The 25673-nt window shown below is 37.9% G+C and overlaps 2 protein-coding genes across 3 annotated transcripts in view; one reads left to right on the top strand and one right to left on the bottom strand.

Annotated features, from left to right (window-relative positions):
- Gna14 (G protein subunit alpha 14) overlaps nt 1-4930 on the top strand; it is a 165305-nt gene extending 160375 nt beyond the window's left edge. Inside the window, exons 6-7 of the mRNA XM_052713825.1 lie at nt 2060-2213; nt 3471-4930. Of these exons, the coding sequence (XP_052569785.1) occupies nt 2060-2213; nt 3471-3661 (345 nt within the window). The 3' untranslated portion in view covers nt 3662-4930. The remainder of the gene's footprint in view (nt 1-2059; nt 2214-3470) is intronic.
- A 1430-nt stretch (nt 4931-6360) lies between these two features.
- The window catches only part of Vps13a (vacuolar protein sorting 13 homolog A), a 216783-nt gene continuing 197470 nt past the window's right edge, over nt 6361-25673 (bottom strand). Inside the window, exons 69-72 of one of the 2 annotated variants that reach the window (XM_052713819.1) lie at nt 16296-16381; nt 14456-14579; nt 14171-14245; nt 6361-11500 (exon numbers count right to left, since the gene is read on the bottom strand). In XM_052713819.1, the coding sequence (XP_052569779.1) occupies nt 11450-11500; nt 14171-14245; nt 14456-14579; nt 16296-16381 (336 nt within the window). In that variant the 3' untranslated portion in view covers nt 6361-11449. Of the gene's footprint in view, nt 11501-14170; nt 14246-14455; nt 14580-16295; nt 16382-21698; nt 21743-25673 lie in introns of those variants that run through there. The other variant, XM_052713820.1, reaches the window with a different exon arrangement.

Raw genomic sequence — 25673 nt, 5'->3', positions numbered from 1 at the left:
TCTTACTGCTGGTGGCATGTTGGAAAAATACTGCCTTTTGGGTCCTGCGTTAGTTATATTTACTGGGTTCCAATGGGGTTAGTTTCATTTCTAAGTCCCTTCAGAGACCCTAATACATGCAATTATTGTCTAACAATTCTCCCCGTCCCACTCCTTTCAAAACTGGGTCTTGTGTAGCCTAAGCTGGCCTCAAACTAGCTATGAAGCAAAGGGTAACCTTCAGCTTCTGATCCTCTAGCCTTACACTACACCTCCTACGTGTTGGGATTATACGTGTGTGCCACTGCATGGATTGAATTCCCAGCTTCATCATGCTAGGTATCCCCAGCTCAAGTGATACTGTTTCTAACGTAACATCTGAGCAGACACTTCAGCCTCCAGAGAATGGCACTCCCAAACTAGGTTCCTAGCTGAGTTGTCAGGGCAGAGGTGCCTAGCACATGGAGCAGCTCAGTAGCTACCTGAGATTGCATCTGTAATTACTCCCCTGCAAGGGTCTCTTTCAGGGCATCTGGGGCTGATCCAGCCCAGGCATGTACCATGCCTCTTACAAAGCTGCAAGGCGCTGGCTCTGACAGAAAGTGACCAGGACTGTCTGTTACTTTGTGAGGTTATTCTCTGAGGAATAGCAATGTCGTCCTAAATGATCTTTTTCTCTGAACCTAAGCAAGATTTCTTGGCTCTTGTTTTAAGGACATGGATGTCCATCATCAGTGTGCTGCCCAGGATCAGGCAATGACCCATGAACAAACCGTATCTTGGACCTCTTGAGTGAACGCTTCTCTCTGAGGAGTGTCACTATATTAGCTAATTAATGGAGGGTGAACTCATTTACTTGTGCTGTCAGAGTAACAGTGGCTGCTGCCTAGCTCTCCCAAGTAGAATTTCAAGAGAGAGAGTTCTCAACATCCAGGAATTCTTAAGAGTTACTTGTGGTATTTCTCAGAAGAGTCAAAGGATTGGATGCTCAATGGACCAGAAGACCAGTCCAATATTCTTAGAAATTAAATATATTCGTCTCTTCTAAAAAAAAAAAAAAGAATCACAGGTGTTTGGGGAGAATGTAAATAGTTGCTATTCCTGCCCATTCCTTCCAGTTATAGATGCGCATTGGATCCACTTACTCTGCCATACAGCATTTTTTTTCTTTGGAGATGATAAAGAAAATTCTAGGCTTTAGAGAATCTTTAAAAGTGGATGAGTTACTTCTCTGATAATTCTTTCCATAGATGTGGACTTGTAGGGAAGTAGATTCATGGTGCATCCCTTTGGAGCATGTGTGGACCTTGGGCTTGATGGTTCCTTCCTCCTCTAAAGGAAAATTCTTGCTTTTTTCCTTAGAAATACTTGAGAAAATGCTGTGTAGAACTATAGTTGTCACAATATACAACTTGTTTCTCAGTTATCTGCCCCCTCAAACTTGAGAGCTTTTAGTATTTTCTTTGAAATGTGTTAAAATTACTGTTCTTAATTGTCACAGGACTCGAATCTCTATGGGTTTGGGAAAAGTTAAATTTTTGGGATGCTATGCTCATCCACCAAATTGGGACAACATCCATTTGTAAAGTGTGGCTATGGTGCTCTGCAATGTTAGTTCCCTTTGGACCAGAGTCTAGCACACCCGAGGGCTCAGGGTTGTGGCCTTCCTGGAAGAGCTTTCCTTCCTCCTGTGTTCTCATACTCGTGAGGCTTTCAGAAGCACACTCCCACTTGAAGCTGATATCTCACCACCCGTTAATCAGTTACAGAACACGAACATCTTATCTAACAACATCAACATTTTGCTTCAAGTTGCACAAGAGCCTTGTTTAGGGCAAGAGAAGAGTTAGTGCTCCAAAGAGGATGCCGAGAAAGTCAGTAAGTCAGGTGTGTGTGTGTGTGGGGGGGGAGGGGGGTTGGGGCAAACAGAAGCAAGTCTGGTGGACCTACATCCTTGTCATCATAACATCTTAGGAGCAGTGACCCTAAGGGGAGAGGACTATGGATGCACCCAGCCTTCTAACATGCTATTTCCAAGTCTTGCTTTTCTTTCTGACTTATCCTAACTGTTTCTCACTAGAACCGTATGGAAGAGAGCAAAGCCTTGTTTAAAACCATCATCACCTACCCTTGGTTTCTGAACTCATCTGTGATTTTGTTCTTAAACAAGAAGGATCTTTTGGAAGAGAAAATCATGTACTCTCATCTAATTAGCTATTTCCCAGAATACACAGGTAAGTATCTAGAGAACATTGCTCTCACACCAACCTTGTTGACTTCTTCACCTGCAGCAGGCTCCAGCCTTCAGTATGGCTTTCTGGGGCCTCCCTGATGGGCTCTCACGGTCCCACTTCAAATTATACTTCTCATTGCCCCGATGATGTTTTCACTTCAACACCTGCCACTGCGAGGGTCCGAATGCATTTGCCAACTCATGTGGCTTACTCCACTTGGCTGCTCAGGCCCCAACTCAGGTGCCTCACCTTGGAAACCCCTCTGACCCTCCCGTACCTGTCTACAGCTTGGACTAGTATGCCACCCCCTCTCTGTTGCCCTGGCAGCTGGGGCATTCTGCTGCATATGCATTTCCCTGGCAGAGCTGGCTCTCACAGCTTCAGTCGGAGTACATGCTGCTTTGGGGGATTACAGGTTATCTGCTTCTCAGTCACAGGGTGGTGCTGGAGTCTTCCATGTATGCAACCTGCTCAAGGCAGGGCAGTTCTCATGCTTGCTAATCACTCCCAGCACAAGAGGTCTCAGTGTGCTCTTGACATTGATATTTACATGTTAGTGTTTCAGCATACCCCCCCTCCCAGTCCTTTGATTAAACACCCTGGCAGTACAGAACGGTCAGACTTTAAAGCCAATTTAATGACACCAGTTTCTGCACCACACCCCTCCCCCAGCCCACAGCTGCCTGTCTGTACAAGTTAGTGGTTAGAAAACAAAAGTAGGCCACTATTTTTAGACAAACCACTTTACAGTACAATTTTTAGATACCAGTAGACACTTTAAAAAGACCAAACACTGAGCTAGGGAATGGCTCAGTTGGTAAAAACATTTTCCTTGCAAGCAAGCATAAGGACCAAGTTCAATCTCCAAACTCACCTCAAAAAGCCAGGCATGATCGTGAGAATTTGTAATCACAGCGCCAGTGGCAGATCACTGGGACTTGCTGTCCAGCCAGTCTAGCCTAGTTGGTGAGCTGTAGGCCAGTGAAAAATCTTATCGATGGAGGTGCATGCATTCCTGAGGATAACATGAAATTGTTCTCTGGTCACATGCATGTACACATGCACACACTGCATAAAATGGAGAATATTTAAGATTATTTTATAGATTCATGTGAAATTAGTAACTACTCCAGGTAAACTTTCCTTAGATATGAAGTACGATTGATTAAGAAGGATCCCAAATAAGAACAGTAATACTAAAAAGGATTGTGGGAGGACATGGTGGTGAGCTGTATCTTCTATTCCTTTCATGACCAGGACCAAAGCAAGATGTCAAAGCTGCCAGGGACTTTATCCTGAAGCTGTATCAAGACCAGAATCCTGACAAAGAGAAAGTCATCTATTCTCACTTCACATGTGCTACAGACACTGAGAATATCCGATTTGTGTTTGCTGCTGTCAAAGACACAATCCTCCAGCTGAACCTTCGGGAATTCAACTTGGTGTAAATGGTGTGGTGCACTCCTCCCAGACAGAGGGTGATCTCAGCTCTTCCCACCTGTTCCACAAGTGCTTCTGACCACCTGGGCCAGGCTCCAAGGACATTATGTAGCCCATAAGGACAGAGATGGGTAGTGTAACTTGAAAGATATTTGCTTTACCAGCCCTTTTAAGTGTCTTTAATTCTTGATCGTCTTTTCTTTTCTTACTGTTTGGATGTAAGGTTAGGCATAAATTTTGAGTTTGGTAGTTTTTAGAATTTTAGAAGGCCACTGTGATCCCCACACCCCGCTTTTTTTTTTTAAACTATAAATGTTCAACAGCTATTAAAAATCACATGACTTCTAGGATTAATTTGGGTGACTAAAACATCTTAATAAGCATGATGGTTTTAAATAAACCTTAAAAGACATTTCTAACATTTCTTCCCCTCATCAAACATTCTATCACACAATCAAAGACGTCTATGCCCCACCTCCTTTGTTTTAATTTTTTTCATTTTAAAGATAGGGTCTTAAGTAGCCCAGGCTGGCTCCCAGTTCACATCTGGTATATAATTGAGGATGGCCTTGATCCTCATGCCTGGACTTCCCAAGTGTGTGTTGGAACTGTGGGTGTGTGCCACCATGCTCAGCTTTTTTTTCCCTCCCTCTTTCTGTGACAGCATCTCAACTATCCCATGCTGGTCTCAAACATACTATGCAGCTAAGGATGACCTTGAATTTCTGATTCTCTTGTCTTCATATACATAACCTATTTAAAGCAGGAGAGTTTTCACTCTATTGCTAATTATTCCTGACATTAAGAGGTCTTAAACTGTATGATTTTGACAATGATATTTACAGGTTAGTAAGTGTTGGAATGTATATGCCACCACGGTCAGTTTATGTGGTGCTTGGGATGGAACCCAGGGCTTTGTGCATGCTAGGCAAGCATTCTGCCAACTGAGCTATACCCCCAGCAAAGATTTCTTTAAAAAAAATTAGTTCATGTCAACTTTCTAAGCCAAATTAATATTATCCCAATATCTAATTTTGTCACAATTTGGTGGTGAAGCCAACACTGAGATAGATGATAAATGGGCTCTAGATAGTGCATGTGTGTATCTTAATGCATATGGCCAGGTCTTATAAACTTATGGAATGGCTAAAGCATAACTTGTTTAACAAATGTCATGTAAGCCTTGCCAAAACTTTGATGGTAATCACAAATCTGCTATGTTTGAACTGTGTATGCTGTGCCTTTCTGGATATTGAGAATATACTGTTCTACCAGGAGCACTGATGATGTATTTCTTGGAGCTTGTGGATGATGGTTTTGTTCAAAAGAAAAATGCCACAGCCTTACCAACAACTCAGCAGCTTTCATATTTCCCCCTTTTGAAATAAGTCTTCATTTATGTCTGTATGCTGGAGATCCTGCTCAGTAAACAATGTAGATCCTGATCCCTAGGAAGTAGAGTGCTTCAGACTAAAGGTTTTGTTTCTACTGCTCACTGGGAGCTACGTGTGCACTTAGGGTGTATCTACCTCTTACCAATCTTCAAAGGGTCTCCACCTTACAATGGTTCAGTTTTTACAACAATAAGAAAGTGACATATATCCAGTAGCAACTGAACTTTGAATTCTGATCCATTCTCAGGCTAATAATTTTTGGCCTGGTACTCTTTTGAGATACTGCAAGATGCAGCTCCCAGTCAGCCATACCAACCCGAGGGGAAGCACTATCTTCTCTATGGTGCACTGCTGGATTGCATGTTCTAGAAGGTTAGTATATTATGTGCATTTTCATCCTTAATGCTTTCAGTCACTGTGGGTTTACTTAGTTGAGTGTGTATAAACATTCTCAGATTGGCTACATTTGTTACAGAACCACATGGTTGAACTCCTAGAGCTAAACTAAGCCTTTCTTACACCCAGTTACTGGACCTCTAGATTGTTAATTTGTTGGAACAATTCCAAATGTGAACCCATTCTATCAAAGTAGCATTAGGTTTTGAAAGCCAGTCTTTACTTAAAGCATGAACTGGACAAATAGATGCTAAATTTTATTTTAAACAATTAGCCATCGAGACAAAGACAAAAGGGTAGCTCTTCAAAAATCACAGAAAGAAAACAAAACATTCACTATTGCTATCCCTCCCTATCACAAGCCATGGTTAAAGGTGACTAACTAGGTCTCATTAACCAATTAATCTAAAAAGAAGCATTATCAACAGAATCAGAGTCAAGGCTATTAAACAATGTGGGATTCTCTTTTCAAGTACCTTCTAGCATTGAGTTAGTAACAATTTAACCTTTTGTTGACATACAAGAAAGTGGTATTTTTCAGGGCAAGAGAGGTTTGGAATAAATCAAAGGGTGGTAACAAATACCTTTTTCAGTTACAGCAAGGTTAATTCTCCACATCAGAGGTGAGTTAGTGATTTCTGTCCATATTAATTTTTCTGCAGAAATTCTCCCTTAGCCTTTCTATTTAAAATATACTCACCCTAACTACCAAAAAAAATTAGCCATCTGAAGTTGTTCACCAAGTATTTCCTCAAGCTATTAGTTAATGGTGAGCATGCTTGTCTAGAAAACTGTCCACTTCAACTAAAAAGTCAGGACACTGAACTCTTGGAGTGACTTAGGCCACAGAGAGGGTAGATTTTAGACAGGCATGAGAAGGTAAATGTTCCTGGTTCTATTCAATAACAACCTAAACAGACCGAAGACAGGAAAGCTTTATTGGACTCACATATGGTTAAACTGGGTAGCCATTTTAGCATGCAATCGAAATCTACCACCTCCAAGAAATAAGTACCATTTCAAGTGTTAGTATTTCCAGCCAATTTTTAGGAAGAAGAAGACTAAGATCAGTTTTAAGAGTAAGAACCACATTTGAAATGCCTGTGTTTATAGACTATTTATATCAAAACACACAAAACTAAGGCAACCACTGTGTAATAGGTAATTAGGTCATGTTCACAGATAAGAGATATAAGGAATAGAAAAGTGAAGGAACTAGTGATGCAATGAGGAATACTTTTAAAACCCATAGTAACCAATGGCCATGTTTTCACCAAATAATAAACATTCCAAAGAAGTACAGGCTATTAAGTCAATATAAAAATAGTTACGACACTAGTCTGGACAGTTCATAAAAATGGAAATGCACAATTGAAAAACTAGGAAGAAGAGGTATTTTTAAAGAATACCTTCTCCAACAATTTCATTCATTGTAACACACTTGTATACAGAGATGACCATTTAAAAAATTTATACATGTGCGCTCTAACAAGTTCTAAATATAATTTATAATTATTGGTGGGCTTGAGTGTATTATCACTGATACTAAGAATAGTCTATTCTAAGCTATAGAATGTTGCTTTTTGAAATGTTTTTCTGCCCAGATATGGGAAACTTTTGAATAGTCAACTAGATAATGATGGTATGATGACATTATAAACATTGAGGCTTTTTATCATGCTCTGCTGTAGGTAACACTTGTAATCATTAGATATTTTTATTTTAATAGCCTCATGAGGGTCCTCATTACAAAGATTTACTAGAAGAAAGCACTGCTATCACAGAAGTATGTTCAATGACAGATTGAAGGCAATTTGATATGGATCACAGCAGGTTTTAAACTACAACTCACATTTATATTTCTATAAAAAACAAGTTTTAAAAAATACTCATATCGACCTATAAAATCTGAAGTTACATTTTTTATGTGTCAAGCTTTGGGTAACTTGAATTTTTCTCTTTTAAAAAATGCTATAAGCCGGGTGGTGGTGGCGCACGCCTTTAATCCCAGCACTCGGGAGGCAGAGCCAGGTGGATCTCTGTGAGTTCGAGGCCAGCCTGGGCTACCAAGTGAGTTCCAGGAAAAGGCGCAAAGCTACACAGAGAAACCCTGTCTCGAAAAACCAAAAAAAAAAAAAAAAAAAAAAAAATGCTATAAAGCTTAAAAAGAAAAAATCAAGAACCCATAATGCTAAAGTAAAAATACTTTGAAATGACACAAGATTATTTTACAAAAGAAGCAATAAAGTAGAAAAGGTTTTAATTAAAGCAACATTAGCAGGGCTTCTGAGTAAGACACAGCCCCTTCTCATTTAGCAAGGCACCACCTTCTAGGTCAGTGGGGAAAGTCATGCTATTGGGTATAATGCTCACCCCTCCACACTACACACAACAGATCATAAAAAACACAAGCGGGTTAGCATTAACAATGAAGTATAAACTTCAAAAATATACCCAAAGGATTAGGCAGAGGACAAAGGGTTCTTTTCTAGAGTGAGGACTGGTAAGTGATTCTATGCAGCACCAACAGAAATCAGACTGATGAGTTTGGATCCACTGAATCTGATATAAGAAATGCAAGTCTTCCTTTTCTACTTGGGTCTTATGGAAATGAGGAAATGCAGTATTTTTAGTTAAAAATGTACTGATATTTATTTGTATGGTACCCTCAGCAGGTGAGTATTCTGGCTCTACAATAATGCCCCTTACATTGTTAGCTACCTGTTTTTCAGGATCTTCGCCACCTGCAGGAGCCAGATAGAAGGTCGATGAGAGTAAGATGCCCTACAGTGAGGGGGCTCTACCACAGCCTGTGGTCTTTTTGTATGTCATCTGCCTGAGTTAATTTTCTATCCCTTTTCTGGTTCCATCGATAGTCTATGAGGAAAGGGAAGTAAAACATTTCATACACTAGAACAAGCTCTCCTGACTTCTCATCCTAAAGATGACCACTGTGCTCTGAGTCTGCTCTTCATTACCTAAGAAACATACAACCAAACCACCCTGCTTCCAGGAAGAACCCTGATCATGGCCACAGTTCCAGCACTTATGGATAGCTCTAGTCTTTTAGGCTTTTTATTCATTTTTTAAAATCTAACACTACAAAGTGATAACATTTTAAGTTATAAACAGAACATTTGTTCTTTTTTTTTTTCCTTCTTCCATGACAAGGTTTCTCTGTGTTAACAGTCCTTACTGTCCTGGAACTAGCTCTGTAGACCAGGCTGACCTTGAACTCACAGAGATCTGCCTGCCTCTGCCTCCCGAGTTCTGGGATTAAAGGTGTGCGCCACCACCGCCCGGCGAACATTTGTTCTTATGTGTTCTCTTGTTCCTGTATTTCTTTACTATTCCATTTTTAAAATATGGTTATCTTTAGCTATTAAACTGATTTCATGATCCACTGGTTAAGACCTATAATTTAAAAACACTGCCACTGAGGATTTCAGTTGCATCCGAGATAACAGGCAGATCTGATAGCTTCAGACACCTCTAAGTACATATGGCATATGCCTTTTGATTTGATCTTTTTAATGCAGAGGCCTATACAAGGGAACGAATGGGATAGGCTAAAGAATGAGCCAACATGGTGATACCAAAGAACAGGAAATTCAGTGTTGAGTATTTTCTTGTTTTGTAAAACTTGGTAGGAATTGATACCGGGATACTACTGCTACTACATATCAGAAAAAAAGGGATAGGATTATGATAGAGATCATGGAAAACCCCAAGACACCAGATGCTAGGGAAGGACGCTCCCCTAAACACTGTGAAAGCAAAGCTACTGGAGGAATCTGAACACTATGGTTCCTGGATGATTCTTCTCAAAAGATTCTGGATTCTGAAAAAGACTACAGAATCAAACATGTAACTGTAAATTATAAAACGTTATGCTAGTGCCTCATCTATGTTAATGGTAGTTAATGTTCCTAGTTTTCATTGTTTAGATACATTATCCTAGAACAACCTGTGTCTTTCTACTGCACAGGGAGAGTGATTGGAGGAGGTGATAGATACCTGATTCATAAAGAACAAGAGCTATTTCTCAGTTTTTACTGATACAGGAACAAGGAGGACAGGCACATTAGCTATGTGTGTGCACTAGTAATAAAACACATCCTGCTGGCTGCCAGAAGATACAGAATTGCTATACTAGCTATTACTTTTGCACTTTATCATGGCACACTTGGGGAGTTATGAATCTAATTTTTCAGAACTCATGAAAGAAGTAACTAATGAGGTATTTAACTGTTGGCAGTGACTGGGATGCTAGGAAAGCAACATTCCAGATAAGGAGATGATACCAACCTTCTATTTTTTTTAAAAAAGAATTTATTTAATTTTATGTGCACTGGTGTGAGGGTGTCAGATTCCCTGGAACTGAGTTACAGACAGGTGTGAGCTGCCACGTGGGTGCTGGGAATTGAACCCAGGTCCTCTGGAAGGGCAGCTAGTGCTCTTAACCACTGTGCCATCTCTCCAGCCCTTCTAACTACCTCTCTTCACAGGTTTAATCTGCAAACTTGGAGGGGCTCAGCAACAGAGAAAACTTGTACTTTACCTTGAAGAAAGGTCATCTTGGGGATACACAACCACAACAATTAAAGATGTGTCATCTTTTGATTCAATTTATGTTTAGCAGAGAAAGCATTTTGGGAGACTCCACCAATACAATCTGTAATCAGATGGTAACATGAGCAGGATTTGGGCAGCAACAACTGCAGCCACAGTCTGGCATGCTGTTCATTCCAGCTCTTACAGCAAAGCAAGAGGCTTACCAAGCCTGCAGGTTAAACACCCAGTGACCAAACAGACGCTTGGATTTCAACACACTTTATAACAAGTTGGTAACATGACAATCTAGACTGAACACTGTGTGTTATTCAATAACCGATTAAGACATTCTGTTTAATAGTTCACAATTGGACATTCATTCTGTTTCACTTTAAATAGTCCTTTGATAGTAAAGAGCAAAGATCTTGGACAAAATCCAAAGGGAAAAAAACCTTTAACCTTATTTTTTTACTATGATGGAGTTGAGAATTTTTGTAGTGATGAGCCTGCATTTTTAAGTAAGTGTTTCTCACCTGAATAACTATAAAGTAGGCAAACCTGAAATTCTTAATCCAAAGCAATAGGAATGGTTACTGGTTAGATTTTAGGGTTTGCACTTTAACTCATGACAGAAGCTGTTTATTCTAGAACATAACTTATTAGAGCTTAGATGTTGGAAAGAGTTTTTGTTTTTTGTATTTTTAAATTCCTGTTACCAGTAAACAGAAGGTAAGCATTATTAAGGCTTTAATTTTTTCCTTTGAAAACAACCGTCTATTAACAACACAAAGTGGGTAAATCCATGGAGTTCCCCTGAGAAAGTATTTCCAAGGCTTTAAAGATCTGGAGGGACTTTACCTTTTTGGGTATGATACTCAGTTTTTAAGGGATCTAAGGGATATTATGTCCAATCTCAAAAAAGATTGTTTTTCACAGTTACACTTTGCATATTAGTATAAACCAAATCATTTTTTTAAAAAAATAAGGAAAATACCAAAATATTTATTTGTAAAAAGAACTTCATGATTCTGAAGAAATTACCAAAGTTTTCATGTCATTACTGAGGCAGTGCTTAATCTGATCATTTTCCACTCCTCAGGGAGACAAAGTAACTATGAGAGAAGTTTACAACGTTAACTGGGAAACTACATTTTGTTTGACATGAAGACTGTGAGCAATCTCTCTACACTACTGAGACTATCCTGGAGTAAATACTTCTTTTTATAAAATATTAGGAATCATAACCATATGCATGATTCAGATTAGGAAACTGAATGGACCTTCTAGTATTTTAATCACATAGCTGTTTACCCAGTTGGCTCTGTTTTGTTTGTTTGAAAGCATCTAAAAGCAGAGGGTCCTTGAAATGACTCCTGTTCTCCACAGGGTTGGAGGGTACAGCACAGAACTGTAAGAATGAACTGCAGTGCCTTCAGGCAGCGGCCTCCCTCTTCAGAGGCTCGGAGATGGTTCTCTTGCTTCTTCCAGCTTTGTAAGGATCCACTGTTGGGGAGAAATAAAGAACATTTATTAATCTTAATGGACCTGTGATGAAAAAAAATATAATGAATGGAAATCTAAAAGCCAACATTAAGTTTGGGCATGAACTGATAGCCAATAGCTAACCTACATACTATAGAAAAGAATACTGACATAGTCCAGAGTTCAGAGGAACAGTATTTCTCTAAGGTCCTTGGAATTAGAAGTTCATCTTGGGAATTAAAGGAACCTCTTGAGAATAAGCAAAGTACAATAAATTATTCTGCCAGAAAAAGGATAATTTGGCAATTAGACAACTGGCATTGTCTGAAAAATCAGTTTTGCAAAGCTCTTTCCACCTTGCACCAGTTTTGCATATAGGAATTCAGTTTGAGTAGGAACAATTACAATTTTGTAGTTGGTAATAGCATAGAAACATCTTTGTGCAGTTTTGATCCTCTCATGATAAAAAATTTTATGTTGAAAGGACTAGAAATTATTAAAATGAAATTAATACAAACCTTTCTATCAACAATGTCCATGATTGTGGGATCTGCATGATGAGTGAAAGGTTGTGATATAGTTGTATCTCATTTCTAAAAGATTTAGAAGGTAACTAAATAAGATCCTTTGGTGACTATCTCCTCACAAACACACCAAGTTGAACAGCTACTCACGTATCAAACTGCCTTCATAAGAGCTAAGGAAATTAGGTGAGACCATAATGCCTGCTTATTAAGTATGGAGAACAAAAAAAGACATCTAAGAAGGAAGGTAAGAGTTGCCCATACCACACTGTAACCCAACTTCAAGCAACTCAACATGGAAAAATGTGCCCCCCAAACCCCAGGGCCATGACAGTTGATTAAGTACAGGTCTTAGACTTGAAACTCAGCCATGCTATGCCACAGTGAAACCCCAACAACTCCTGGTCACTGAACCAATGGACTATGCTAGGTGGCTGATTACAATTACCACCTTTCCCCCAATTTCAGGCAGCAGAGCACAGAGCAAGGTTTATCACCTGCTGGGGACCAGGGCAAGCAAGGCCATGACAGAGTTAAACTCAAGTTCCACATGGGCTGCATTAAGACCTCACCTATGAATAATTATGTGGAATATAAATGGATTAAATATTCCAAATAAAAGAAAGTGTGGTTGACTAGATTAAGAACCCATACAACCCCAAAACCAAATCTAATATGTGATTTATAGGAAATGCATTCATTTTTAAGGACATATATGAATTAAAAGGGAAGGGACTGAATAAGATATTCCATGCAAATAGAATGCAGAACAAAACAGGAGTAGCCATACTTAAAAGTCAACTTTAGACCAAATGTTGCAAAAAGAGACTAGAATTTGATCCAAAGTAACATGGACACAGAGATAAACCATTCACTGTGCTTTAAGGAATTAGAAAAACAACAAACCAAACTCCAAATTAGAGGGAAAGAGTAAGAACCAAAACAAATAAATGACAGAGAGACAGATAAATCAATGAAGTCATAAAGTAATAGACAAAGCTCTTGGCTGGAATAAAAAGACTCAGAACCAGAAATGATATTACAAAATGACACCACAGAAATAAAGATCATCAGAGATTATTATGAATAGCTATGTGCCAAAATATTGGCAATAAATTCTAGATGCATGCACCTTACCAAGACTGAAACACAAACATAGCCCAGTTTAAAAAAAAAAAAAAGAAATTGAAGCAGTAATAAAATCTACCCTCAAAGAAAAGCCCAGTTAGCATATTCTATTCTGTCTCCTTGTTCCAGGTCACAAATACATTAACACTTCAGTGTTTTATTCCTGTTTCTTGGTAATTCATCCACCCTTCTATGATTAGTATGTCAATGTTGTCTTTAATCACAATATCTTTATAGAAATTGCATAACATGTGCTAAATTGTATAGCATACGCTTACTGGTCCAAGTTACGTAGGAGGAGAGCAGTTAGTATCTAGATGTGACAAGTGAACTGGTAGATAACCACATCTGATGGAGAATGTAATAAGAAGGCAGGAGGCACAGGGATGAAGTGAAAGGTCCAGTGCTCTTAAAATGAGTTACCCCAAACAATATAATGCTGCATCAAGAACAGTGTCTTAGCTATGATTAATGTGACAATAGGCTTCATTTTCTTGTAATTGTCATGATCCCTCAACCATGTACAGTACTTTTCAGTTTAGACCACTCTCATTTCAAAGAAACTCCTGCAAGTTCTACTAACAAGCAAGAGGGGAAATCGTGAAACCTACCTTTTCTGACTACAGGTTTGGTCTCTTTACTTGTTTTGTTACACCACTGTAACTGTGAGGTAAAGAAATTAGCAACACAGTTACACTTTCTCTGCTGGAGTGGACAGATTAACACCAGAACAGAACGATTTCTGGTGTTTGCTGACTTTTAAAAACTAAAGTATAACAGCATTTAACAGGAGAACATGCCGAAACCTGTAATTTCAGCTCTTAAGAGGCAGAGGCAAGAAAAAGGTGGGTTCGAGGATATCCTGGACTATATAGGGAGATCTTGTCTCAAAAAATAAAAAAGAGCAATTTGATTTGAAAAGCCAGAGTGTTGAAAACTATTAAAAACAAAAGCCCTACACAAAATTTATTTCCCGCAAAATATGGCTTCAAAGTGAGATGCTTCTATGAGGCTTAAATAAAAGATTAATTATATTTACCCTAGCATCCTCTGGAGTCTTGAAGTTAATTATTTTTCCAAATTCTTTGGCATGGAATACAGATTTCACCCGTTCCTATAGACAGAATTCGTAAGTTCATTAAAAAGAAAACACAGTTGTAGAAAGACAATAAAGAAATGCCTTTTCTCCCTTATAGATACTACAATTACATTGTCTCAGAAAACCTATCCTGAGACAAAGCAGCATTCATAAAAGACAGATCAAAGAGACTTCAATGCACTATTTTAGAGAATATAAATATCAAAAACAGTCTATTCTACATACCTTTGCTTCAATGCGCAATCTTCTCCCATGGACAATGAATGGCTCTTTGGTAAATTCATCAAAACTATACTGCCATTCACATGTAAGCTGTCCAAATGTTCCCTTTGTCACAAACAACACACCACTAGGGGAGGGAAGAAAGAATTCACTTTGAGAACTGAGGAACTTAGGTCAATGGAAGATTTTATTTTTTGCAAGCACACATGGAAAATTCATAAACTAAGTCATATTAAAATCTTATTTTTCAAAAAATTTAATGTGGATGTGTGTGGGCCTGAGTGTATGTATGTACACATGTGTGCAGGTACCCAGAGAGGCCTGAAGAGGCCATTGGATCCTCTGGAACTGGAGTTACAGGTGACTGTGCACCACTTCATATAGATGCTGGGAACCAAACCTTGATTTTTCTGCAAGGGCATCAAGTATTCTTAACAGCTGAGCCATTTCTATAGCCCCACAAAAAACTGTAATGCATTTAGGGCTTGAGGTATGACTTAACGGTAAACTGTCTCCTTAAAAAGTGTGTGGCCCTGGGTTTGATTTCCAGTACCACAAACAAAACAAAACAAAACAAAACAAAAAAATCCAATAAATTTAAAACAATGGAAATTATAAAAGTATCTGTTTTCAAACCATAATGGACTAAAATTAGAAACTAGTTAATAGAAAGATGAAAAATAACAATACTCTCCAATGATTAGAAATAAAAGCATTTCTAAAACAAACCATGAGTTAAAGAATCTCAAATAGTAAAAATAATTGGCATAGAGTGAGAATGTAAATAAAAGACTTGTAGGATGTAGCTGAATCAATGCTTAGTGGGAAATGTATATAGCATGACCTATACTAGAAAAGCTGAGCTGAAGTCATATAAATAAGGCTCTTTCTAAGGAGTGGTAAGCATTTACAGAACCAACTACCAGAACATATTCAAGAACGATGTAACAGGTTAGAATAATATACACTTTGCACCCTCTGCCAGAAAGAGATCCGCCTGGCTCTGCCTCCCGAGTGCTGGGATTAAAGGCGTGCGCCACCACCGCCCGGCCAGAAAGAGGCTTTTCTAATCACACTGAAAAGAATCAAATACTGAAAATCCTTGAGGTTTTCCAGGAAAATCAAGTTCTGTCATTGTCAAAAATCAGAAATTTTAAAAATACAACATCTTAGGCTTCATGGGGGAAGAAATGAGAAAAATGCCTTTCATCTATGATTCTACTTAATCTTTCCTTCAAAGGACATTCTCCCACAGTTGCTCTTTGTAGTTGAGACACCAATTTTAAGTTGATAGCACACACTTTCAGAGAGTGATTTAAGAAATAGCCATGCTTGAGACATAAGCTAGTCAGATTCTTGCTTCAGTCTTCCTCTCCATCATGTACACCAGTCTGAGACTGTTGGAAATGCTGAAAAAGACCCAGTGGTTCTCCAGTCTACAGGTTTTTCTGAAGATGTCATGGTTGGGAGTATCTTCACACAACGTTCTAGTCACACTGGCATACCCAGTTAATAACAGTACATCTATGTATTCTTTTGAAGAAATGCCATTAAGAGGACTGCTGATTTCTCCAACAACTGGAGTGGTATTGGGAGGGCAAAGTCTACACAATTTTTGAGAGGTCAGTTCTACACAATTTTTGTAGCCAGTCAAATAGTTGAAATAAATACTGAACTAACTTCCAATTCTGTTTATTTATGATTGTGTTTATCTACAAGCATACACAAAGCTGAACTTAAACATATGATCAGACTTTATAGCAATCAGTGTGGCTACATGGAAACTATGAACATGAGAACCTGTCACCCTTATCAATTATATTAGAAAAGGAAAAGAAGTTACCGTCTTGTTATCATGAACATGTCTGTTTTATTGATCATGACATGGGTAAAATACTTGTATTTTGCAAATCTTCCATTTTCCATGACCTATAAAAAAGAATAATAAAACTGACATATTTCATTTTATGATTCTCAAAAATATTTCTTAGTGGAGGCAAATCATTAACATACTTAACACAGGAAATACACCAAAATTGAATCAAATACGCATACAATTGTTATTTCCTTTGTAGATGTGTTTACCCCACTGCTTTACTTGATGTTATACAAATACAGAAATAGCAGTTTTTAAGTATTAGGCTTTTAGAAGATGATAGCTTACAGGTTCAAACTCAATCTAATAGGTATTAAGCCATCACAGACATTTTATCCTTGAATCCTATCATATTTGTACAAAAACATTTAAGTACATTTAAACGTAGAAAGTAACAGGAAAGAGATAGGTGCCTATCTTTTTTTTTTTTTTTTTTTTTTTTTTTTTTTTTTTTTTTTTTTTTTGGTTTTTCGAGACAGGGTTTCTCTGTGTAGCTTTGCGCCTTTCCTGGAACTCGGTAGCCCAGGCTGGCCTCGAACTCACAGAGATCCGCCTGGCTCTGCCTCCCGAGTGCTGGGATTAAAGGCGTGTACCACCACCGCCTGGCTAGCCTGTTTTTAAAAATGGTTTTCTTCTGGGGCCTAGCCATGGATCTCTGCATCCAGATCCCTCAGTAGTTGGATGGGGTTTCTAGCACAATTAGGGTGTTTGGCCATCCCATCACCAGAGTAGGTCAGTTTGGGCTGTATCTCGACCATTGCCAGCAGTCTGTTGTGGGGGTATCTTTGTGGATTTCTGTGGGCCTCTCTAGCACTTTGCTTCTTCCTATTCTCATGTGGTCTTCATTTACCATGGTCTCCTATTCCTTGTTCTCCCTCTCTGTTGTTAGGGAGAAAGAGGAGGGTTTATATGAGCGAGAATTGTTGAGACCAAGGTTGGATAAAGCACAGGGACAAATAGCCAAACGAATGGAAACACATGAACTATGAACCAATGGCTGAGGGGTCACCAACTAGATCAGGCCCTCTGAATGGGTGAGACAGTTGATTGGCTTGATCTGTTTGGGAGGCATCCAGGCAGTGGGACCGGGTCCTGTGCTCATTGCATGAGTTGGCTGTTTGAAACCTGGGGCCTATGCAGGGTCGCTTGGCTCGGCCTGGGAGGAGGGGACTGGACCTACCTGGACTGAGTCTACCAGGTTGATCTCAGTCTGCGGGGGAGGCTTTGCCCTGGAGGAGGTGGGAATGGGGGGTGGGCTGGGGGGAAGGGGAGGAGGGCCAGAGAGGGGAGAACAAGGGAATCCGTGGCTGATATGTAGAACTGAATTGTATTGCAAAATAAAAATAAAATAAAAAAAAAATGGTTTTCTTTGCCAGTCTCAGATCTGGTTAAAAAAAAAAAAATATGAAACAAAGTTTCTGGACAAACCCGAAGCCTACTAACAATGCGTAAGTTCACTTTCAGGACTGCTAAAACACTATAATGTTTGTTAACAATCCTTTGCTCTAGAAAATACAAATGTAACCATACATATAGTTATTATTAGTTTTAACACCATTTTTTTAGGATGCAAGTACCTTGGATATTTAAAATAAAAGCAGACTGTTTTAAAGGCAAGTGATGTAAAATTTGTGATTAAGAATACTTTTACATGTTTATTAAGAATTTAGGCACTGGGTGTGGTGTCTCATGCCTTTAATTCCAGCACATGAGTGGCAGAGGCAGGTGGATCTCTGTGAGTTTGAGACTAGCCTGGTGGTTTACAAAGTCAGATTCAGGACAGCCAGAGCTGTCACACAGAGGAACCCAGTCTCGAAACACCCCTCTCCTTCCCCGCAAAAGGAACTTAGGCTGGTAGGAGCCATGAAGAAATCCCAAGAGATCTTAAATAGTCTAGAAAATTGTGTCCCATGAAGTTACATTAAAAAAAATCATTTAGTTTAGAGAAAATGTTCTAAACATCTTGGTATAAAAGGTAAGGGGAGAGTCTTCACTTTTATTCCTTTATTGGCAAAGGAAGGAAACAAAACATCAGGCAGCAGGGTGAGGCAAACAGATTACTTTCATGGAAGGCACTGACATGCACATTTTTTAACTTTAAGATTGTAAAGTATTACGGAAAACATCTTTATTCTCTACTGCAGTATGTAGAACAGTTAAACACCAAGTGAAAAAGGGACACAGCCACAGACTGAGAAAAACTTATTCAGGATTCTTAGATAATTTATAAACTATATGTAAATAAGTTTGAAGACTTAGGTGAAACAGATAAACAAATGTAAGCTAAGAGAAAGCAGCATCAAATTTTACAGAGGAGGGGCAGAAAGTATTTTCAGATAGCAGCATATCTGAAAAACTTGGTAACTCATTTCAAAGTGGAAGGGAAAATCATTTTCACAGTGATAAAGAAAAGATAATCTATTCTTGTTTTATAATATGAATAACCTATAAGATAAAGCTAGAAAACTCTGAGATAAAGTTTTACTTTGTAATGCAGGCTGACTTCAAACTCCCAATTCTCCTGCCTCAGTGTGCAAATGCAGGTGTGCACCACCAAGATCAGCAGTTATTTTATTGATGAAAATTTTTGAAAATGAAAATCCCTGCATTATTCTTGGATGTTATCACTCATTTTTGTGGAGTCCATGCACCTATTTTCCTCCTAGTACTTATTCCTTCCCTCTCCTTTCTCTGGGCTTGGAGAGAACTGATGACAGCAGAAATGGCTCATCTTTTTAACTGTACACACTTTAATTTGTTTTTATTTGAAATAAATAAGCTTATGAAAGTGCTCTCTGTTTTAATTGGCTAAATTCTGAAACCAAGAATACAAATACCAATTCCCTTACACCACTACTATAAAAGTCGAAAGTCTATACAGCCCATTAATAAATTATAACCTTCAAACCACATAAAAGCCCATGTTCAACTCCCAGGATCGAGCTTCTATGCCAGTATCAAAACAGGATACTGCAACTGAACCTCCCATTGTTTTTCACTTATGACCAAACAATTCTAAGCTGTGCCTGGTCAAATTAAACCAATTTCCATAGTCACACAGCATCTGGTATAAGTAAGCTACAAATCTTTTACAAATGTAATTGGTGCAATGTTCTCTATAATTCATCTTTATATGCAACATTGGACAAACAAATGGACATTCTGGTCACAGCATGTTTTGAAACATATCCAACTGTGTTCCTGTTATTACAGCTGATATATTTGAATAAACAAAGTCACCGTGCAGCATAGCTCTGCAGGTGTCTCCATTATCAGCATATGAAACTGAGTAAGAACATCATAGGCAAAGTCTAAAACTTTGAAACTAAAGCTGCAGAAGCACAGGAGAGAATCTGATAGGTTACCAGCCATGTTACAGTGTAGAAATGTACTTTTGGTCACAATTTCCTGGCTCATTATTTGACTTTGTAAATACATTTTATATGAACATTTATGGTTTTCTAAACATCATCAAAAATGCCACAGACTTTGACACAAATGTTATTGTTCATCCAACACAATCTTTGCACATGAAGAAACTGAGGATTGGGTGTTTCACCCTCCACAGCTGTGTAGTAAGGCTGCAGTTGACCAGCTTGGGATAATTGCAAACATGGCTCAGAACACAGCTTTCTGCATCTTTCATGCACACTTTTCACTGTACCATGGCCCCTCTTCCATGTCAGTCACACTTTCCTACGCTACCTTAAAATGTCTTTGACAAACCTGGCGGATGCCAGTTACTGAGGCAGGCTGTTAAATAGCTGAATATTTTAAACCAACAGGTCAAAATCCTACATCCTTGTATTCTAAACAGATGCTAGTTTTGAAAGTTTCCACTACAGTAACTTCAGATACCATGTAAAATAAAAGAATGAGTACAATAAAGGTTAGGCATCAACATATGGAAGCTTTAGATACCAAGTATTTGGCTGAAGTATCAAGGACTTAACAACCAGTACTTTTAGGACATTCATTAATAGTCTATATGAATTACTTGTAAAACAGCATTCACTATGCATGTCAGAATCTGCAGGCAGCATTTCACATGGTTATTGTTAAAAAGTTCCTGTCTGAATTTGGAAAAAGACAAGATCCTATGGTACGTTACTAAATGTAATTGAATAATTCTACTAAACCAAATTAGAATATGATCAAAATACATGACTCTCCTAGAACAGTGTTTCATAGTCATATGAGGTTTGTGTTTTGTTTTTTAAATACAGTAACATGTGAGTTAAGAATGGTGGCACATGCCTTTAATACCAACACCTGGGAGCATGGGAAGCATAGGCAAGCAGATCTCTGAGTTTGAGACCAGCCTGGTCTACATAGTGAGTTCCAGGACAGCAAGAACTACACAGAGCAACCCTGTCTCAAAAAAACTAAATAACTAACTAATAAAGACAGCAACATGTAGAATTAAAATGAACCAGGAAACACATCTGTGTGATACCAGGACTTAACAGGATGACATAGGCCAGCCTGAGTTTCCTCACAAGGTCCAGGTCAGCCTCTACTACATAGTAAGACTGTCCCAGGAAAGAGAGGAGAGTGAGGGAGAGGAAGGAACAGGGAGAGATAGCTAACTGGGTGTTGTGCTTAAAAGAATCTTACCTTTACAGAAAGTTGGAGTAAATATTACAATTAAGAATTGTAAGCATTTCGGGGATTTAAAAAAGTTTCACTAAGTCACTTTAACTGAAACTTCAATCAATGACTAAAAAAAGAAGCTATCGATCAAGGTTTGTAAGGAACCATGATAAGAACAAGGACCTCAAAGTTCAGTGCTTTCTTACACAATGAACAGAAAGGCAAGGCACTTAAAATGTCCAATCCTAATGCTTTGTCATTAGGTTTGAAGGGCAAGTTTTTAATACCTTATACCTTTGTCTCCTCATATGTTATGAGCTATCCTGAATGTCAGCCAAAGCATAGGTACATGTATGGTAACAGCTTAGGTATGAAAGCTGAGTATAACCCTTTATACAAAATCAAGTGAAGAAGTTAAATCTCAGGAGGTGTGAACTGTTACCAACTAGTACAGCCAAAAAACAGCCTGGAGAAATCAAAGAATTATGCTCATGAAACAGCTAAATGCACTGCTCCCAGCCAAGTACCATCAGCCCACCTAACACATTCTAGAGACAGTGTGTGCATGAAAAAATAATGAAGTGCAGAGTGACTAAAGTATTTCAAGCAGGACATCTACTCATCAGTATTTATTTATTCCTCCTAAATATACCTGAAATAACAATAGCATTTCATTTGCAATACTGTATAATTAGAACAGTCCAAATGGGTTTATTGTTTCTATTTTAAACAATTAGAATGTAGAAATTATCATGGTATTATAACTATTCTACTAACCTTGAAAGGAAAGAAAAAGGATGAGATTTAATGATGCTTTTATCCTGGCAAAGAGGAGACAAATGAGGAATACATAGTTTATTAATGGTGGCCAAGAGCTAGCATAAATTGGTATTCATCTGGAATAATAAAAATACAATAGAGTTCTTATTAGGCATACTAATAATAATCACATCCACGATCTTACTTGTTTTAATCCTAACAACAATACCAAGACAAGTGACACGACAAATTCTATCCATGTTTGGAGCAGAGGTGAGGCAGGCATCAAAAGACTAGAGTTAGTAAAGGAAAGGTTAAAACTAAAGGTTTATTTGGCTCCAGAGTCCAAGCCCTGGCCTACGAAGTCTTGCTATATCTCAAGTAATAGTTTTTAATATCAAAATCAGTGAACACAGCACTACAGTTGGCCCTCTGTATTTGTGGTTTCAGCACCCAATCATCCTTGTGACCCTAAGTACTTTTTAAAAACTGTAACTATATCTGTAACACACATTCTTTAGCAGTATTCCTGAGGAATATGGTAACTATTTACATTGCATTTATATGGAATTTAGAATTATAAGTAATATATAAAATATACAGGAGAATATACTTATGTTCTGTGCAAATACTGTCACTGCATATGGATCCAGAGGTTTAGGTATGCCTGGAGGTCCTAGAATCAATCTCCTGTGGCTATTGAGGAATGACTACATGTACTTTAACAGAATATTACAGCAGACACTGTGGAATCTCATTTTGGCAATTCACTGAGATATAGTTTAGATATCTTACAAATTCAAAGAGGTCTTTAGCTTCAAAGTTCATGAAGTATCTGGGATCATTGTCTCTTGAGATGAGTATTTTGTGTCTCAGTTCCTTTACTTCTGTAGAGCCTTGCATTTTAGTGAGCAGGGGAAGAGTGTGAAGACCATTATGTTAGAGAGCTGGCCTTTACCACAGCATGTACTTAATCCCTATCACTTGAATAATTAAGCTTATGAGGGATGAGCAAAACTTTGACTACTGTCTTAAGCACTATAACCCCAATTTCTTCCAAAAAAACAAAAAACAAAAATAAAACTAAGATACAAACAACAGGGTTCAACAAAGACAAATGAATACACAGTAGTAAAACTGTGGTTTGTTCAACATAAACAATGGCCTCAAATCAGGCTGAGAAAAATCCAATTATACACACGTAACATCTTTTTTTGTTTGGGACATTTTAAAATTCAGAGTAGCTTAGCAACTTATTCCAGAAAAGTTAATTTCACAAGAAATATCCAACCTTCCATCTTTGTGCTCCAACTACACTAGATTTCTAATAACAGTAACTGCCTCAAATATATCTAAGTGTATATTTCTCCACAGTACTTCACAAAGGGTCTTGTAGGGAGAAGATTGTTATATAATCCATTAGAATTATCATAAGTGACTAAGATATCAGTACCATTTGACTGTTAAAGACTGAACTGAGAAACAAAAAATGGTATTTTTCACATATGAAAAATTTTTAGACAAATAAAAGAGGCCCATATAAAAATTACTTCATTTAGCAAACAAAAATACCTTTCCTAATACTAGTGCTTTGATAAGTGGTGTGGTAGCTTCCCCCGTGTGAGAACCTGTCTGTTCACAGAAAATAGGGGATAAAAGGCAGAGTTCTAGCAAGTAAACAGTGGCATCAGGAACTGTAAGCCTGGACTCAGGATTTAGCATTTAGCTTAATTAGGCCTGAAGATTTTCTAAACTAGTACTTACTATAGTATCTGTATATATAAAACCTATCTATCTCCTTGGTAAGAAAGAGGGTAAAATTCAAATGGAGTCTATTTAGGCATAATATTCAAGGGTTTAAAAAATGTTAATATATACTGAACTTCTTTTATAATACTATTTACCTGTTATTATACTTACAAGTATAACAACTGTAGTGGTAACAAGTTTTAAAAAATACTTAGAAGTAAAATAGTCTTGTTTTCTGAATTTAAAAAGGTAATTTAAATGAATAAATTTTCAATTAAAATGAACAAAAAAGTGGAACAATCCATAAGGAGAGTCACCACTTTAGAAGGAGACACAATTAACTTCAAGGTCTTGTTCAGAAAATAATTTTCACCATCACTTGGCATGACAAAAGTGTCTGCTAGAGTAGTAATCAGAATTGCATCCAAGCTAGACAGTGCCCTTCCTACAAGCTGTGCTTTCTCTGAGGCACTACAAATTCGAATTTGCTTATATATTAAAAAAAATGTGGATATTTCAGTTTTCTCCTTCCATTAGAAATATCTTTCTGGAGGGGAAAGTTACAAGACGAAGAGTGGAATTAAATAAGCCATGTCTCCTACTTCTTGTCCACTTACTCAAAACTTTAGATGAAGCCAGAAGAAGAGTGTCCAGTACTATTCTGTGGTCTGACTGCTATTTTTAAGCCCTTTTTTCAAGATAAACTGCACTTCTCTTCCTGAAGTAAAAGGAAAGACCACGACGCTGAAGGCAGTTATCCTCCATGGCTATTAAGGCAGTGTTTGAAGCTAATTAAACACCTGTAATTTCTGAAAGAAAAGACATACAACAAGCAAAAGCAGTCTCCTTCCCACAAATTGCACAATAGCAAATACATAACTCTGTAATGAATTCAAAGACAATATGGATCAAATAAAAAACACTTGAAATGGTAAAGGAAGGACCATTGTCCTGTGACAACTCAGCTCTCAATGTTTGCATATCACGGAAGTATGAATGTTATGGTGGAGCCCATGGGCTCTCACACACACAGTCTAGGAGATTTTATTTTTAAGAGGAAGAAATTTTTTAGAACAAGAAATGTCGAAAGGTGAAAATATACTCAGTGAAAAAGGAAAACAGAAATGTCATCTGGCCATTTGTGTCCCTAAGGCTTACATCTAGGCATCTCGTATGTGGGAATTACTCTATGAGTAGAAGTTTTTGTTTAATATTTAGAAGTTAATAACCCTGCTTATAAAAATTTATAATACAAACATTAACTAGGAATTCATGTACCTGAATCAATGTTAAAAGGAAATAACCCATAAATGGTAAGAATACAAACAATAATCTTTTTCTGTCAATTCTTACTTTAAAAGTTGTGTGTGAGAGATGTGTTCACATACTGTTTGGGGAGGGCCATGGGCCATGGTGTGTTTGGAGATCAGAAAACACCTTCCAAGTATTGCTCTCGTGTCCTTCTGCCTTCTTCAGCACAGATCTTTACTCGACCGTGTGAGCCAAGCTAGGCCTGCACTGCTGTCTCTAGCATTTCCGAGGGTTCTGGGGACCTGTCCTCAGGGTGCCAGGCTCGTGTGGCCAGCGTCTTTACCCACTGAGTTATCTTCCCACTTCCCACTTTGCTTTAGTGAACAACTACTAACAATGGTGAAAATATAATTTTTGAAAGTTTTCTTATCAGCTATAAAACACAATTTTATATCAGAATCAATGGTGGTGAAATCACTCATTCATGAGCAGGACTTTGGGCTTTAGAGGCTCAGTTACACAGAAAAACCTATTATTAATTGAATCTACCTACCTACCTACCAACCAGCCTGGTATTTTTGAGGCAAGATCTCATTCTATAGCCAGACTGGCCTTCCAAGTGTTGGGATTACATAGGCTTTGATGTCTTTACCTGGGTAGTCTCTAAGACTGTACATTCATAGAACTGTCAAGTTTTATTGAATACAGTAAGAACATCTTTGTAGACATAAATAACAGATTACTGATAAATGACAATTTATAATATAATATATTCTAAGTGGAAACACATTATATGTACTTGATTTAATCTCTAATCTGATTTTTAAAAAACACAGTATCTACTATTTTGTCTGGCTTTAAATTCTGAACACTATGTAAGATCCTCAAGAATGATATAGCTCAATTTAGAGTGATTTTTGTTGTTACTTCACTGTTTAGAATAAGTATATATAATGAGGACTACATTAAAATCCAGTAACAGAATTATTACAC

The sequence above is a fragment of the Peromyscus californicus genome, unplaced genomic scaffold (assembly GCF_007827085.1).
Source record: "Peromyscus californicus insignis strain IS unplaced genomic scaffold, ASM782708v3 Scaffold_4__1_contigs__length_199733344, whole genome shotgun sequence".
NCBI lineage: Eukaryota > Metazoa > Chordata > Mammalia > Rodentia > Cricetidae > Peromyscus > Peromyscus californicus.
The sequence above is the reverse complement of the archived record's forward strand: the minus strand, read 5'-3'. Positions and strand labels throughout refer to the sequence as shown.